Source organism: Canis lupus, chromosome 9, assembly GCF_048164855.1.
Source record: "Canis lupus baileyi chromosome 9, mCanLup2.hap1, whole genome shotgun sequence".
In the NCBI taxonomy this organism is placed as follows: Eukaryota; Metazoa; Chordata; class Mammalia; order Carnivora; family Canidae; genus Canis; species Canis lupus.
The window spans coordinates 40,215,778-40,234,568 of NC_132846.1; the positions used below are offsets into that span (position 1 = coordinate 40,215,778).

General features: G+C 39.2%; 2 protein-coding genes and 1 pseudogene across 4 annotated transcripts in view; 1 reads left to right on the forward strand and 2 right to left on the reverse strand.

Annotated features, from left to right (window-relative positions):
* Positions 1–4,296: 4,296 nt before the first annotated feature.
* Positions 4,297–12,737, reverse strand: LOC140640093 (DNA mismatch repair protein Msh6 pseudogene; annotated as a pseudogene).
* The window catches only part of MTHFD1 (methylenetetrahydrofolate dehydrogenase, cyclohydrolase and formyltetrahydrofolate synthetase 1), a 124,087-nt gene continuing 117,785 nt past the window's right edge, over positions 12,490–18,791 (forward strand). Inside the window, exon 1 of the mRNA XM_072838891.1 lies at positions 12,490–12,623. The gene's annotated coding sequence lies outside the window, so the exon portion shown is untranslated. The remainder of the gene's footprint in view (positions 12,624–18,791) is intronic.
* The window catches only part of LOC140640089 (coiled-coil domain-containing protein 170-like), a 52,637-nt gene continuing 50,770 nt past the window's right edge, over positions 16,925–18,791 (reverse strand). For all 3 annotated transcript variants that reach the window (XM_072838901.1, XM_072838899.1, XM_072838900.1), the window contains exon 9: positions 16,925–17,215. In XM_072838901.1, the coding sequence (XP_072695002.1) occupies positions 17,054–17,215 (162 nt within the window). In that variant the 3' untranslated portion in view covers positions 16,925–17,053. The remainder of the gene's footprint in view (positions 17,216–18,791) is intronic.

Sequence of the window (18,791 nt, forward strand, 5' to 3'; positions counted from 1 at the left end):
AAGTTTAAAATAATCTTTTTTTTATTTAGATCTTTTCAATAAATGAGTTTGTGATAGGGCGCCTGGGTGGTTTAGTCAGTTAAGCGTCCGACTCTTAATCTCAGCTCAGGTCTTGGTCTCAGGGTTGTGAGTTCAGGCTCCACATTGATCCTTGTATTGAGCCCTGCACATTGGTCCTGGGATCAGGAGTCAGACGCTTACCGGGCTGAGCCACCCAGGTGTCCCTTAACTAAATTTCTATGCTTGGTTCTCCCAGAAAAGGAAGGCCTAGGCAACTAATCAGCAGTTCCTTGTTTGACACAAGTTACCTGACCTGGCTCTGAACCATCCCTTTGCTCCATATGAGGACAGTAAGTAACCTTACAGTAACCAATCTGCTTTGACTGAGAATTTCTCTGTGTCTGCTTCCTTGTACTTATGTATTTCATTTTGTACAGTTCCTTGGCCAGCCTTTCTGGTAGATTGAATGCTGCCCAATTCATGAATTGGTGAATAAAAGCCTACTAGATCATTAAATGGTGGAAATTTTTCTTTTAACAGGAGGGAAAGAAGTTTTACAATGTGACAGATAAAGAGAGAAAAAAAATATGGAAGGTGTTATTGTGAATTATGAATATTGGATTTCCTTGTTGCTTGGTTGGAATTACTATCAACTACTTTTGATTCCTGAATTATTCCTTTATAACTGGAACCCCACATATAAATTGGATCATGTAGAGCTTTATATACAGATTATATAAATCAGCTATTAGAGTTAACTGAAGGCATTTAAATAACATTTCCACTGCTTCCTTGACAATATCCCTCCCCACCCCCTCAAACCCCCTAAAACCTACTCTTCTTATAATTCTTACCAACTGACCACTCTCCAACTCTTACTCATTCAGTGAAGATTTAGGAAACCTTATTCACACTCCTCTTTTATACCAAATGTAAGACGTAATCCTAGATTTCTATAGCCACAATACATGGCCCATCTAACATGGCTTTGTGACTGGTTTGCCTATCTAATTCAGTGACCTTCACCTATTTTCAGCAATGTGTTGAAGCCAGTTCATTCCAGCTCCTAAGAGGTGATTGTTCGCATCTTTCTAGGTCCTCACTCAGTAACATGTTGGTAACTTGAAATTAGCCATGGTGGCAGGATTTACACAACAAAAATCAACAAATGCTACAAATCAGGGAAACTTTTTTATTTTTGAGGACCGGTTTAACAGCAATGACTGTCTCTATCCCGCTTGAACCTCTCACAGACAGATCTAGACACAACCTAGGGTTTGGTCATCAGCAGGAACTGTCCCACACCAGAAATAAAAAACTTCAATTGTTCATTCTCTAACCACCCCCTCAACTCTCAGCTTTCAAAGCCCTATTCCCCTATACCTTCTCTTCAATAAAACACAGACCTTCAGGCCCTATTCACATATTCTCTCCATACATCACAAAGGCTGTATGTAGAAAGGATTCCAGCTGAACATACTGAACTGTTTCCTTTGATCATCTGTTAAGAGAAGGACTAACAAACTACTCAACATTTATCAATTATCTCCTGGAGTAACATAGGGTAATAAAAATCCCATTTTTTCAAAAAGCAATCAAAACTTGTTCTTACCTTCATCACAAAATGTTCATGGTAACTTATTTTTTATTTTTAATTTTTTAATTAATGACCAGTGTGGGGCTTGAACTCACAACCTGGAGATGAAGAGTCACCTCCTCTACTGAGACCAGCCAAGTGCACCTCTTCTCTTGAAAGAAAGAAAGAAAGAAAGAAAGAAAGAAAGAAAGAAAGAAAGAAAAGGAAAGGAAAGGAAAGGAAAGGAAAGGAAAGGAAAGGAAAGGAAAGGAAAGGAAAGGAAAGGAAAGGAAAGGAAAGGAAAGGAAAGGAAAGGAAAGGAAAGGAAAGGAAAGGAAAGGAAAGGAAGAAATCTATTATTATTATTACTATTATTATTATTATTACTTTTATCAAAAAGATAAATCAAACAGCCAGGCAACATCATGCAGGAGGGTTTGAGTCAACATTTCCAGCAGGAAATTGTATCCAAATACATGTCCTTATAATCTAAAAATATGCGTGGTTGCAGGGATAAATGGAGGAAGGCTGGTGTATTGGTTTCCTATCACTGCTGTAACAAATTACCACAAACTCAGTGGCTTAAAGCAATATAAATTTGTTATCTTACAGTAATGTAGGTTAGAAGTTCTACACAAATCTACCAAACTAAAATCAAGGTGTGGACAGAGATGAATTCCTTCCAGAGGTTTTAGAGGAGAATTTATTTTCTTGCCTTTTCCAGCTACTACGGGCTGCAATGGTATCTTCTTCTCTTTCCATATTCATATCAGGGATGAATCTGTTTACATCTGCCAACAGATTTAGAATGGTTTCTTTTTACTTTGCCTTTTCTCTTTCAGATGTGCCCTGTATCAATAGGCTAAAAGAATGCAGATAACTTTGAAATGTCATTTAAAATAATAAAAAGAAATACATCACACATATATATATACATAGAATGAGACAGACAATGGATTTTTATTTTATTTTATTTTTATTTTTTTTATTTATTTTTATTTTTATTTTATTTTATTTTTTAATTTATTTATGATAGTTACAGAGAGAGAGAGAGAGAGGCAGAGACACAGGCAGAGGGAGAAGCAGGCTCCATGCACCGGGAGCCCGATGTGGGATTCGATCCCGGGTCTCCAGGATCGCGCCCTGGGCCAAAGGCAGGCGCCAAACCGCTGCGCCACCCAGGGATCCCAGACAATGGATTTTTAATGAAAATAGTTATTCAGTCATACAAATATTCTCATGAGGAATGTCATTTCAGAAACCATCCTTTCAAGAGAACTTTGAGTAGAAGTGTCTGCTTAAATACTAGGATAATATTGTGATGGTCAGGGCATTGCATAAGGACTAAGATACTTCTACCACAACAATTCCCAAAGGAGATTCGTTAATTGGATTTGAGAAAAGTGAAAATAGATATTTTGCAATAAAAAGTGGCATATGTAAAAACTTGCTTTGTCATCATATATATAAATAGCTAATTATACTCCTATGCTGCCTTGAATACTAATTGCTAGGGAATGGCAATATCTCCTTGTTCTAAAGCTAGTTTACAGTTTCAGTTCTATTTCCATGTTTTCTGTCCTCTTTTGTCTTAGGAGCACAGCCACCAGGATTGATGAACTTAAAGTCAAGTCAAAATACCCCAATTGAAGCACAGAAAGAAAAAAATTAATTTTTAAAATTTTGCATTCAAGACATGTGACACACGCTCACTGTTTAGTCTCTAGGTCTGGGGTAATCACTTAAGATAACCAAAGTATATTATTAAAATACAAAAGAAAAAGATAATAATAAAATAAAAATACTTAATTCAAAATAAGTAATAAAGGAGAAATTAAGAAACCATATTAGTTAGGGGTCTCCAGAGAACAGAATAAATAGGATGTGTGTGTATATGTAGGAAAAGATTTTAAGAAACTGGTTCATGTAATTATGGAGCCTGGCAAGTCTAAAATCTACAGGGTAGGAGCAGCAGCCTGGAGACCCATGGAAAAGCTGATGTTGTGATGCAATGTTGAGTGAAGCAATTTGCTTCACTCAACGTCCACAATTTTAAATGTTAATTTCACTCAAAATTACCCTTATAGAAACATCTAAATATCTGACCAAATATGTGGGCATTGTGGGCCAATCAAGTTGGCCCATAAAATTTAACCATCATAGGAAGAAAGAATTAGGTGGGGAAAATAGACAATAAACAGCAATATGGTAGACTTAGATCCAACTGTATCAGAATTTACTTTAAATATCAATAGCCTAAACATTCCAATTTAAAAACAAAGATTATGAGATTGAATTTAAAAACACAAAGTTTTGTGTTTAAAAACACAAAGCTCAACTATATACTGTTTATAATAGATATGCTTTTTTAAAAATTTTATTTATTTATTCCTGAGAGAGAGAGAGAGGCAGAGACATAGGCAGAGGGAGAAGCAGGCCCCATATAGGCAGAAAGGCAGGGAGCCTGATGTGGGACTCGATCCCAGGACTCCGGGATTCACACCCTGAGCCAAAGGCAGTCACTTAACCCCTGAGCCACCCAAGCATCCCTACAATAGATATGCTTTAAATATAACAACACAAAATGGTTGAAGAAAAAAAGGGAGAAAAATTGCAATGCAAACACCAGCTGAAGGAAATGTGATTTTAGCTATGTTGATATCAAAGTAGACCATGAGATAAGTATTATATGAAATAAAGAATTAAATTTCATAGTGAAATTTTTTTTCATTTTTAAAAAATAAAGTTTATTAGATCATAATGTTATCTGAATTTACCACCTTTGTCAAAAGTCAACTCAAAGCTTCCAATGTAGTCTATAATTCCTTAATCAAAGTCAGCAACTTAGGGACAGCTTCAGCATCTACAGTCGACCTTTCACTAGCCAGGCAAACCTCCCGAAATAATCGTAGTGATTAAGTCATCTTCTCAAATTCTCTTGCTTTTCTATGTCCCTTTTGAATAACCTCCTCTGGAAGATTAGCAAGCCTTGCTGCATTAAAGCCATAGCTTTTAGGACAAGCTCCCTTAATGAATTTATAGAGGAAGGTAATAGTCTCCTGGCTAGGATCCTCACATTCATTTTCTACCATGCATGCCATGTGGCCCAGGTGCACTGCAACTTTTTGAGAATAATCTTCTACTAACAAATGGTAGAAAACTATGTACGACACTTTATGTTCTCAGCAAGTTCTTTAACAACTGCATTTGCTATTGCTGTTCCATCAAATGTTGCAGTACCTCTCCCTAATTCATCCACAAGCACCAGAGAATGTGCGGTTGCATGCGCAAGTATGCTGTATTTGTATGCAAGTATTTTATTTTTCAACAAAAAATGTACTTTCACCTGACATGATGTCACCTGACATTATTCTGTCTGAGGCACCAAGTCTAGTAAATACTCTATCAATTGGTGTGAGCCTGCACACTTCAGCAGGTACGTAACAACCCGTCTGGGCCATTACAGCTAATAGGCCAGCCTGTCTCCTGAGTGTAGACTTGCCCCCCATGTTAGGTCCCGTAACAAACACACAATAAGCTTTGCCATTTTCCTCCTCCTCTTCCTCACAGCCTATTAGAATGTCATTGGGTATAAAGTCATCTCCAAAAAAAATCTTCGTAATGCAGGGATGACGTGATCCTCTAAGGTCTAAGAAGGGAGGAGTGCCATCTTCTGGCAACAAAATTACTGGATGACACATAGGGCCATCACTCCCTTGACTATAGTTAGCCAGGCACAGTAAGACATCTGATACTGCGATGCACTCAACAGCAGACTGCCAGTCCTTGTAATTTTTATCAAAGTTATAAAATAATCGCCTCATACAGTCCTTCAATGATACATCTCTCCGTTCTTCAGCATTTATCAGATTAGCCAACTTCTTTTCAATAGTTTTGGTCCAGTATCATTTACAGCCCTTCTTGGTAGATTTCAACTCATATTCTTCTGGCAAATTACGAGTGATGAAATTCTCTGGGATTCAATAGGAAAATAAAAATCTTAAATTTGTGTGCCAATTGTTTCACAATTAGAAAGTTAATGCTGACAGAACTTATAGAAAAATCTATCACCACAAGTGCAGATTTTAACACACTTTTCTCAGTAACTTACAGAATAAGCAGGAAGTCCTGAGCCCCAAAATCTCAATCAACTTAGCCCTCATTGCAAGGAGAGGACAACTGAAATTTCTGGAAACCTGACATGGTCTAAGAAGAATCCTTTGTACAGAGTCCCCTCCACAGGACCAGTTTCCAGTCCTCTCCCTTTTCCAACACTGTTAAAATGATGAAATATTGAGAAAAAAAAATTATGCATTGCTGTTGCGACACAGCCACCAATCTCTGGCAAAGGGGATATAGGTGGGAATGTTATTTGGCAGCTTCCAGGACTTTTCCTTAAGAAATAGGGCTAGGATATGCATTTTGTCTAATTCTTTGTCCTTCGATTAATTATGCTGCCTCAGATGCATCTCAGATCATGAAGTCCTAACAGAGAAGCTGACAAATTCTCTATCACCATAGAAAGCTGTAACTGGCCCTTAACAAGCCTACTCAAGACTTTAATTCTATCTCTATTAAGCTATCTTTTTAATTTTAGCCACTCTTCTAAGTGTGTAATGGTATCTCATTGTGGTTTGGATTTATATTTCCCTAATGGCTAATGATGTTGTGCATCTTTTCACGTGCTTATTTGCTCTTTGTGTAACTTTTTTTTTTCTCTTTGTGTAACTTCTTAAGTAAGATGTCAATTCAAATCTTTTGTCCACTTTTTAATTGGGTTGTTTCCATGCTATTAATCCTTCACAAGTTTTATATATCAGTCCTTTATTGGATGTGACTTACAAATATTTTCTCTCAATCTGTGACTTGTCTTTTCATTATCTTAACATTGTCTTTCAAAGAAAAAGTGTTTTTAATCTGATAAAGTTCAATTTATCAAAATTTTTCTTTCAAGGGCCATGCTTTTAGTATCATATCTAAATCTTTAACTCGAGGTTAAAAATTTTTTCTCCTATATCTTCTAGAAGTTTTATAGTTTTAGCTCTTATATCTAGGTTTATGATTCATTTTTAGTTCATTTTGCGTGTGGTACAAGATACAGATCAAAGTGCACTTTTTTAGGCAAATGGGTCCAATTGTTCCAAGATCATTTGTCGAAAAGACTACCCTTTCTCCACTGAATTGCCCTTCTACCTTTACAAAACAAACAAAAACAAAAACCAAATTAAAAAAACAAAAACAGATATTTGTGTGTGTGTGTGTGTGTGTGTGTGTGTATTTCTGGACTTTCTATTATATTCTGTTGATTTTTAATTTATTTTTATGTCAATACCACATTATGTTACTGTAGCTTTATTTTTTATGAATCATAAAATTTTATCAAGATAATGGAAACATTCTTTTTACTTAACAAATGATTTTTACATTACATCAATAGGCATTTATAAAGATGTCTGTGACTTTTATACAACATTCAACACATAGTTAAGCCACCAAATTTTTTTTTTAAGATTTTATTTACTTATTCATGAGAGACACACAGACAATCAACGCCAGAGCCACCCAGGCGTCCCTAAGCCAGCAAATCTAATATTCAACTACATATTTTTTTTCCTTTATGTGATACATACAATGAATACAATGTCAGTTAAAATTTCTGCCTGAGCATATGTTTCTCTTAATCCCCTGCGTGCTTCCTAGAGATGGGACTAAATGAGCCAGACAGACTTGGAACTTTTTTCAAAGCATATCTTACTGTAACTTTAAATAAATCTTGAAATCATGTAGTGTTAATCTTTCATCTTTGCTACTCTTTCTCAAAGATGTTTTGGCTATTCTAGGTCCTTTACATTTGTATATAAATTTTACAATCAGCTTGTTATTTATAGAGATGATAGTACTTTTCTCTCAAACAAACTTTACAAAAATAAAATGAGGGCAGCCTGGGTGGCTCAGTGGTTTAGCGCCACCTTCAGCCCAGGGCGTGATCCTGGAGTCCTGGGATCGAGTCCCACGTCCGGCTCCCTGCTGGGGCCTCCTTCTCCCTCTGCCTGTGTCTCTGCCTCTCTCTCTCTTGTCTCTCATGAAAAATAAAATCTTTAAAAAAAATAAGGTATTTCTTTTAAAAAAATGAAAGTTATTTGGCACCTTGTAATAAAAATGGGAAAACAGTAGTGTAACTCAATTATTCTACTATGATTTTGGGGTAGTATGTCACTCCTACTCCTAATGTTTACACACTCATAGGGATTATCAAAACTTCACATTAGAAGAATATAATACTGCTTGATCTACATAGAAAATTAAAATCCACAAATTTTTACCAGGTCCGGTAAAAGAGAAAAACCCAAATCCAATGTAAATCCCAGAAGATTTGATGTCTCCAAAATGAATGTTTGCACTAGTGGCAGAATGCTTGTACTTTAAAGAAGCTATTGCAAAAAAAAAAAAAAAAAAAAAAAAAAAAAAAAAAAAAGAACAGGAGCAGTTCACTAGGTGAATATTTCATAAAAGTCCCAAAAAGAAGAGCATGGGGGCTTTAAAAATGATCCAATAAGACACAGCTCTTTACTTTCTTGATTAATAAGGTGAAAACACAATGTGGATTTCATCAAACACTAGAAAAGCACTAAGAAAATGATCCCATCAAAAGCAAAGACTTCAGCAAATGTGAAAATCATATTTTGGGTAATTCTTCTGTGATATTCTTAAAATAGGTCAAATTTGTTTCATCCTTATGTATCTATCTCATCAGGAAAACATAAATAAGAATCCCATTGTCTATCCTAAGGCAGATCATGTATCTCAAGAATTCCAGGGAAATGCTTTCATAGAAGTTGAAAGTGTGTCCCAATTACATATTAGTCATAACAGAATAGGAGAAAGCCCAAAGATCGTCTAGAAGTTTTCAAACCAGCCTGCATATTAGAATCTCAAAGAGAACTTTAAGAAATACACATGACTGGGTCGAACCCTGAGTTCTGATTTCTCTTAACTGGTTTAAGGGTGAGAACTAGTATATATTTTAGAAGAAAATTCTAATGTGAAGACAAAGTTGAGAAGGACTGTCCAAATATTTTCTTTTATATATGATAAAACCGAGGCAAAGAAAAGGTGATTTTCTCAGGAATGCAGCTAGTAAGTATTAGCAAGAGAATGTAACATTTACAAAGAATTATTTATTGATGCTTACATTACCCCCAAAACATAGTGACTTAAAACAACAAACATGTATTATCCAACAGGATTTTGAGAGTTCTTTGAGTGATCCTGTTCAGTATCTCCTGTGGCATTGCTGTCAAGCAATCACCTGGAGATGCAATCATCTGAAGGCTTAACTGGGACTGAACAACAACAACAACAAAAAACACAGAAGGCCTAAGTTGAGAGCAGGCCTCAGTTTCTTGCCACAGAGGACTTTCCCAAACTCTGCTTGCTATGTCCTCATGAAAGAGCAGCTGGTTTACCCAAATGAATGATGCAGGAGAGGGAACAAGGAGGAAGTCATGAAGCTGTCACGATCTATTGACATCCCTCCACTTCTGCAATATTCTACTTATTAAAAGCTAGTGATTAAATCCAGCCCACACCCAAGAGCAGGGAAATTTGCCACCACTCTTTGAAGGAAACAGCAGGAAAGAATTAGTGGTTGGGGCACCTGGGTGGCTCAATAAGCCGAGCATCCAACTCTTGGTTTCAGCTCAGGTTATGATCTCATGGGTCAAGGGATTGGCCTATGTGGACTCCCTACTCAGCAAGGAGTCTGCTTCAAGACTAACTTAGCTTAACCATAGCTTAAACAACAAACATTCTTCACACATCTGGAGGCTGGGAAGTCCATCATCATGGTGCCTGTCAATTCAGTTCCTGATGAGCATCTACTTCATGGCTTGTAGTGTCCTCACATGGCAAAGAGAGCTCAGGTCTCTCTTTCTCTTAAGAATACTAATCCCACCATAGGGGTCCCATTCTTGAGACCCCATCTCAATGTAATACATCTCAACAGTCTCACTTCCAAATACCACTACATTAAGGGTTAGGGCTTCAATCTTTGAATTTTGAGGGGACAAATTTCAGGCTGTAGCAGTTATCTTTCATATCTATATGCTAATATCTTTCCTTTAAAACTACATCATTTTGATAAAAATTTGTTTTTTTTCCAATTGCCAACAATGCTGTGATAAATACCTTTATATATGTATATGTATCTTTATGTATATTATAAATATTTCTGTAGGATAAGCTCCTACAAGTGAAATTACTTGGCCAAAGAAAGCATACACTTAAATTTTAGATAACATCAAACCACACTTCAGAAAGGTTGTAAAAATGTATACCTCCTCAAAATGGAAGAAACACTGTTTCTGTAGTAACTGCCACTCTAAACATCTGTATCAAAAGACTTCAGGTACAGTTGAACATTGAAGCCGATGAAGGGGAACAATCTCCTGCATAGTTGAAAATCCACATATAACTTTTGACTCCCCAAAACTCTGACTACTAATAGCCTACTTTGACCAGAAGTCTTACTGATAACATAATCAGAACTCAGGGTACGACCCAGTCATGTGTATTTGTTGTTGATTTAACATATTTAGTAGTATTATATACTGTATTCTTACAATAAAGTAAGCTAGAGAGAAGAAAATGTTATTAAGGAAATCACAAGAAAGAGAAAATATATTTATAGTGCTATATTGTATTTTTTATTGTATTTTTTAAGGTGATTTTTAAAAAAAATCTGCATGCACCCAAGCAGTTCAAGCCTATGTTATTTAACTGTATTTCTATCCTCTTAACAGATGGCCATTCTCAGTCTTCATTTTACCTGATCAATCTAACTTTTCACATTGTCAATTATCACTTCTTCCACAAAGCACTTTACTTGTCTTCCAACGCTATATCCTCTCTTGCTTTTCCTCATAACACACTGGACTCCCCTTTGTCAATCTTTCCTCTTGGTTCCTCCTCATCTTCCTGAATTTGACCATTCTCTTGGTCAAATCACATGCTATCTTTTGGATTTAAATACCATATCTCCAACTGGATGTCTAAAAGGCATCTAAAAACATCTAAAGCTACATTCATGATCTTAACCTAAAAACCTCATTCTTCCACAGTGTTAATCTTAATTCAACCCAGTAAATTGCAACTTCATCTTTACAGTTGCTCAAACCAAATCCTTTATGTCCCAACTTTCTCTGTTCTTTCAGATTTCTGCTCAAGACAGATCCTGCCTCCCACCACCATTCTCTATATTCTTAGTTTGCCTCTTTTTAAAAAATGCCATGTCTCAATATATGAAATTAGTGTTTCTTTAATTGATCGTGTCCTCCACAAGAATATGAGCTGAGGTAGGAATTTAGCTGGTTCACTACAGTATCTCTAGCACCTAGAGCAGTTTTATGTAGTTGTTGACATACTGATCACTCAATAATTATTTGCTTAATAAATGAATGAATTTTATAGGTCATACATAAGTATAACTGAAAATCAGGCTGATGAAGTGGCAAAGCCAATAAATTTAGAGATAAAGCATCCAGGATAGGGGCTTAGCCTAGGCATAGCTATGATGCTTTAGGCAATTTATCCTTCAATTTCCTCATCTGTAAAACGGTATTTATGCCATATTCCTCAGAAAATGAGATAGTTGATACAGTATCTCTTTGGATTGCAATACACAAGTTCCACTACCTGCAACATCTAGGAAAAAATATGCTTGAATTCTTAATTTCACCTACTCAGGTACAACAATTTGAGTGTACATCTTCAGAGTCTCTTCTGTTACACTGTATCTTTAAATGTCCACTTGAGCAAACTTTGAGAATAGTAAAGGCAATTACCAGGAAAAAAAAAACCACGTCTCTAATTGCATTATGGTGATTATTGTACAACTGGGTAAATATGCTAACAATCATTAATTCTATACGTAAAACAGGTGAATTGTAAGCCTTGTAAACTACATCTCAATAGAACTTAATAAAAACCTTTAAGTAGAGAATGAATGAAATTCAGTAAGTAAGCTCTGCAACGGATTAGGTCATCCTAAAACATGGTTTATGAAAGAAACACCAGTATTTGGTCGAGTCCAAAGTGATCTGAACAACCTAGCTTCCGAACTCTACTGGGGGCACGTGCGTGGCTCAGTGGTTGAGCCTTTGGCTCAGGTCTTGGTCCCGGGATGAGATAGAGCGCCGCAGGGAGCCTGCTTCTCCCTCTGCCTATGTCTCTGCCTCTCTGTGTGTGTCTCTCATGAATGAACGAATAAAATCTTAAAAAAAAAAAAAAAAAGGTCCTCTATTAGGATAACAGTGCAGTAAGAACCCAGCCAGGCTCCTCCAGGAAAGAAAGCAGCAAACCCCGAAGCCTGCAGTGCCAGTCCTCACAAGCACCGCACCTGCACCCCTCCTCCTGTCCTGCTCCCCAAGCAAAAGCCCCGTTTCACTATGCAGAGTTGGACGCCTGCAGGAAGGGGTGTCCGCCCATGCTGGTCACTTAGCATCCAGTTTCCGCAAGGCCTGCTGTCCTCTCCAAACCCTGATCTGCGCCAGGGAGCTGATAAAATCTAGGCTCGCAGAGCTGATTCCCCACACTGATGGACCCGCCGAGGTCACCCCGGGTACTTGGAGCCACGAGGCGCTCCGGATCAGAAGGGCCAAAAACAGCGCGCTGGCTCCGACTGTGGCCGAGCGGGCGTCACCCGAGATTTTATGACGGTTCCTGACGCCACCTGGGCCCTCCAACTCCGGGATGCGGGCGCCACCGAGAGCTTGACCCGGCGGAGGCCAGGCTAGAACTCTCCCGGGCCAGCACTGCGCGTCTCGCGAGAACGCCCACGCCGCCCGCGTCCGCCCAGCCCGGGAGCCGCGCCCCGCTCCCGCTCCCGCTCCCGCGCGCGCGCAACTTGTTTTCCCGCGAGACCGCCCCTCGGCTGGGCTGGAATCGCTGGGTTCCACCCCTCGTCGGCGGCTTCCCGCCCCCCACGGAGGCGCGATCTGAAACGGGCCTTCCACCAGCCAATCACGTCTGCCAGCGAGTCACCACCAAGGTACCCTGCGTCTTTTTCGCCCCCTTCCGTGTTCAGCGACGCTCGTCAACCGCCGCAATTCTGAGCCTCTTCCGTCCCCGCCCCTCGGAGCCGCCCGAGCGCGGCGGGCTCGACGGGGCGCAGGCGCAGTAGCAGGCGCAGTGGCGCTCGCTCGCTCGCCGACGGGTCCCTTAGGCCGGTGTGGGCGGTGGCGCGCGGCCCGGGGTCGCACCTGCGGTTTGGCGGCGTCGGTTGTAGGCTCTTGACCAGGAATCCTGCCCAGGCACGTGGTCTTGGCAAAGCAGCCGCACTCGTCGCTAGGGTGTGCTGGGCCGCAGGCGAGGCCTCAGAGTAGGTTTGTACGGGTCCTAATGGCCCCTCTTTTGCGGAAGCAGGGAAATGCTCCCTATCTGGGACACACCAGACAGGCGAAGACAGAGGCAGTGGCTCTCAGCCTTTCAGGCCTGAAAATGGCACCTTGCAGTTGAGGAAACGGCCCCCAGACCGAAAGTGTCTGGCTGTGCCTGATGGCTCCTGGCCTGGGGCAACAAGCTCCATTAATCTGACCTGAAAAATGTTTGTGCTAGGGCAGTTGGGGCTTTCTGAAACCCCAGAGTCACAGGTCAGAAATCCAGAACACATTTCCTAATTTTGAGGCTTATTTTAATATTTGAGTTCAACCCAGGACTCGACCAAGGGTTATAAGGCTGGTTGGTTAACAGCAGATGTGCAACAAGTAGTTCTTAGTTCTCACAGCCTTCCTGCATGCTCAATGGAGCCCCTAAAATTTACCATTTCTCTATTTGACAAATCCTTAGTCTTAGGCCTAGAGTCACTTTCTAGTTTGGCCCGTAAGAAAATTCATTCCAGTTGACCTCTCCCTGTCCCACAAGTGAAGGAGATCTTACCGCGTAACTAGCAGATCTTATTGCGGTATTAACTTTGCTTTGGTCATTTGGGCAGTTTCCAGTTTGGGGCAATTATGCACAATGCTGTTATGAATAATTTTATGTCTTTTTGATATATACACACACACTAGTATAAATATACATATACATATACAAATATAGATATAAATATATATATATATCATTTCTTTTTTTCCATTTATTTTATTTTAAAGACTTGAGAGAGTACAAAGGAGGGCATAGGGAGAGAAGCAGACTCCCTGCCGAGTGAGGAGCCCAACAGGAGGTTCAATTCTATGACCCTGAGATCCTGACCTGAGCTGAAACCAAGAGTCAGAGACTTAACAGACTGAGCTACCCAGGTGCCCCATATATGTACGTTTCTATTAGGTGGGTATATGTATAGGAATAAAATTTCTTGTTTATAAGGCATGTATGTATTCAATTTGCGTAGCTGTGAATTATGGTCAGCAGAATAATACTTCCCAAAAAAGTCTATATCTTGATCCTTGGAACTTGTATTTTAGGCTACATGGCAAAAGGGAATTAAGGTTGCTAATCAACTGACTTTAAAATAATTATTCTGGATTGTCCAGCTGTGCCCAGTGTAATCACAAGAGTACTTAAAACAGGGATAGGGAAGCAGGAGGAAGGGAGTTGGAGAAATGGCAATGTATGGAAGACCAGAAGGGCCTGATGTCCCTGGTTTGGAAGGTGGAAGGTGTCAATGAGCCTAGAGTGTGGGCATCTTCTAGAGTTTGGGAAAGGCAAGGGAATGGATTTTTTCCTCTCCAGAAGTAACATAGAGCCCTGCCAATGCCTGGTGACACTTCCAGAAATGTAGGATAATATTGTTCCAGCCACAAAGTTTGTGATAATTTGTTACAGCAGCAACAGGAAATACACTGCCTGGGGACCCCTGGGTGGCTCAGCGGTTTGGCACCTGCCTTTGGCCCAGGGCATGATCCTGGAATCCCGGGATTGAATCCCACGTCAGGCTCCCTGCATGGAGCCTGCTTCTCCCTCTGTGTCTCTGCCTCTTTCTCTGTCTCTCATGAATAAAGTCTTTAAAAAAAAAAAAAAGGAAATACACTGCCAAAACTGCTTTCCAAAGTAGTCTTATCAATTCATAGACTTAAGATGCTTTGAAAAAAAATATCCATACCTCATCCCTACACCACGCTAACTGAATTGGAATCTCAGGATAGTCCCAGAAAAAAAAAAATTAAGTTCATTAGGTGATTCTGATACATCTGAAAATTGACAACTGCTCTTCTAAAGTTTTAAATCTAAACCCAGTTTTCATCATTGAAGAACAGTGTCAGTAATTTGGCGACAGGATTGAAAGCAGTTCTAGTAAAGACTGTTCCACATACTGGAAGAGTCCTTCTTCCTTGTCTGCTCAAGAATTAGCATAGCTAGGGGCCACAAGAGCCCACTAGAGCCCATGGCTATTGCACTGGAGCCCACTGAATCTTCCAAGGGGATGCCCTTTGAGGTCCTAAGAATTTTAGATGTCAAAAACATTCCCTGTGCATGGGATTGGAATCATCTGGTTCATTAGGATATGTTGTAGCTGGCCTTGGACATTTTTGGTGAACTAGTAGAATTAGAAGATCATGTGATGTTGGAGTAGGAGGATTGAACTTCATGACTTTAGGATGCTGATCCTATTGTATATAATTATGTAAAGCTAAGAATCCAGGAAAGAATTGCCAGAGAAGAAATTAAAAATAAGATTTTACATGAAAGTACCCACCTTGATCCTGAAAGAAAACAAACCAATGATAACAGCAGCAGTTGAGCCATCTCAAGCATAGAACGCCCAAATACAGCTCGCTGAGGTTAGTGTGAACAAAGCTGAGCTCAACTACTTTAAACATCGTATGTACCATAAGGCTTTCAATCAAGTAAGGTATGTGTAAGTTTGAAAAGAAAAAATAATATAGCTCACCTTTTACACTGCTCCATGGTTGGACAATCAGTTCCTATTAACACAATTTATGAAGGATTATTAAGACTAAGTCCTCTTGGTATTTACAGATTTTTTTCTTTAATGTGTTTATAAAGTGGCTCTTTCAGAAACTGCCACACCTTGGCACTTTTATATTTGTGGAAAGCTTGACTCCAGGAACAGGTAGTATTTGCACTTCCTCAAAGAAGAGCTCTAGAAAGCAGAGGACAGCTTGCCTGGTTCCTGATGTAGTACAGTCTGTCCCTCCAGCTGTGTGTGCTCTGTGAGGCTGCAGCAGCAACCGACCTTGGGCCATGGCCCTAGGGGAATCCTGAACACAGAAGGTGCTTCTTACTGCTTCAGCAGGTTACACAGCAAGTGGAAGCTCTGGCCAGGGCTGCCCTACCTTTCTCCTTTTGTCAGGGATGAGGATGCTCTTGAGAGCAAAGGTAAGTGAGCTGCATACGTTGCAACCAGGGAGCCTGGAGTCAACTTCTCAGGTATTGATACCAAATACGGACTCCTGCTTGGCAACAGATTTATAAATCCTGAGAAGCCCTGGGCAATTTCCTTCAAAGAGGATGTTATCAGAAAGAATGAAGAGTGATCCAATATGGAAACTATTGGTGACAGTTCAATTATTTTCCTGACAAATGTCAAGTATCCCTGTTTTCCCTTAAAATTTGAAATACTCTGTGGCATGCTGGGATCCCTGCAGTACACCAGAGTGACTTATCACACTGCTTGAGAAGACAGTTGTGACCATTGAAACTGAACAATTCTCATCTTGTCCTTTACTGAGTATTTAGGATATTCATTTTCTCTAAAGTGCAACTTCTGTCAGCTCCAGGAAAACCTGATACCTCCCACCTTGCAGCTTCTAAAACTAAGTCCCACAGGAGATCTTTTCAAATAACCACAGCAGGCATTTAGTGTCAATAGGCCTTTCCAGATTCTGATTTGTTCCTACAGAGGACATCTTGGATAAGTCTAACACTACCTTGGAAGAGGAGCAGTATCCAATATTAAATGAAATAAATAAGAATTATACTATTTAAAAAGTAACTCGTTAAACTTAGAGATTAAGTTAGAAATACACTGTCAAACACTAAGTACTAAGAAAGTAAAAAAACACAAAACAGTCTGTTGCACATTTATAAGAATTCTTACTTTCCTACCATTCAACATTTCATATCTGACTTTCACACTCTCAGTTAATCAAATAGGTGAGACAGATTCATATTATAGAACACAACTTTACCTGGATTTGTAAGGATGTATATCCCAAAATTGTTCATTTTAGAAATAGTCTGTCCAACTAAGAACACAAGTTCTGGTTAATATCCTACTTAAAGTAGTAGTAATAAAGATATTGTATATATTATAAGTAACAATCAAGACTAGACCATAAATAAATGTATAGAATAAGATAATGACAAAGAAAAGTTAAATGCCAAATATCAAAGGAGAGAATTTTTCAAGTGAAAAATTCCCAATGCATTTTATTCATAATGTAGCCAATTCAAGATGTTGGAAGACATGTCTATATCTTCTGTGTTCTTGCTGGCAGCAATGTAGACCAAACTTTTTTATTCATTATCCTGTCTAGTCTTACAATCAGAAGCAATCTTTGATTTCTTAGATGCTTCATAATCTTGTATAACAAGCCTTAGGTGATTGATGATTTTCTTGTCAGCTGTTCTCACATTAAATCCCAACATCTTCATAATAGTTTCTCGAAAATCAGAAAGCTGCAAAGAACCACCCAAAACACAAGATATATCATTCGTTTTGGTCACCTATTTATTGTGTACAATGAAATTGGTAACCGAAATGTAGTCTTATTAAACATTTCTTTATGAAATGTAACATTCTACATTCAAGTTTTATTTTTAAGCTAGAAATATGGTCTCTTTATAACAAGAATTCTTTATTTAAAATGTCCTTTTCATTTTAAGATTTTATTTTTACACTTTATAGAATAAACCTAATTTTATTGCTGCTTGTTTTTCATCCCTAAGGAAATTCCTTTTTGGAGTTTGGATTTGCTGTATGGTAATAGTAGTCCCCTAAACATCTCTTTCCATTTCTCCTCCAAAAACCGTAGTGATCTTCTAAGGAAAGCAGTTATAACCACCCACAAATCATATCTAAAGCATAAGTAGAGAATATCACAGACTTCAGTTTGGGGAAAATAAATATCCTAAACCAGTAGAGGCATCTCCTGAGCCCACACTGGAGGATGCAGCTGGTTTCCAGTGGTATCCCAGAAATAGGACAAAGCATAAATGGGGAAATACTAAGAAGTCTAAGACCTGGTGGATAAGAAAACTGGCAAGTGCAAAGGAAAAGAAAGGGGCTTTGAAGCAATGAGACCAATAATTTTTAGAGAGCTAGTGCCCACAAGTGAGCTGGAGAATGAGCAGAGAGGGGAGGGAGAGGGAGAGAGAATCTGAAGTGGATTCCATGCCCAGTGCAGAGCCCAACTTGGGGCTCCATCCCATGATTCCAAGATCATGACCTGAGCAGAAACCAAGAGTCAGACACTTAACCAACTAGCTACCCAGGCACTCCCAAAAATGGCAGTTCTGAAGGACAGGGTTTCTGAGGAGAGAGGGAGATACTTAGAAAGGTGAGGTATTCCTTGGAGGTTTGGAGATAAAGGAAAAGAAAAAAGCAAACTGTGGAAAAGGAGGTACTTCTATAAACAAGAACATTGCAGAATCAGGCATCACATAACCCCCCACCCCATCACAAAAGGCTTGACACGATAGACTTCAGAAACTGCACTCACTGTGCCAACACAAGAGGGTAGTATTGAGTTAAGAAACCAAGTAAGTAAACCCTGCCCTGTAACTACCCTAAAGTGAAAACACCTGAAATTGAGAGGGGAGGGCAATTAAAAGGATTTTAAAGTCAAAGACTATCCTTCCAAATTTCTTTAAGAAGAAAACAGCTAGGGGATTCCTGGGTGGCAGAACAGTTTAGCGCCTGCCTTCGCCCCAGGGCATGATCCTGGAGTCTCGGGATCAAGTACCACATCAGGTGCCCTGCACCGGAGCCTGCTTCTCTCTCTGTGTCTCTGCCTCTGTGTGTGTGTGTGTGTGTGTGTGTGTGTGTGGCTTACGAATAAATAAATAAAACATTTTTTTAAAAAAAAGAAGAAAATAGCTAGTTAAGTGATGAAAATACTTCCCCTCCCCCCAAAACTGCCACAGAGCAAAAGAAACATGTTTGACACAATACCTGATATAGATTAAATTTAGCACCTGGGTGGCTCAGTCGGTTAAGCATCTGACTTTTGATTTCTGGCTCAAGTCATGGTCT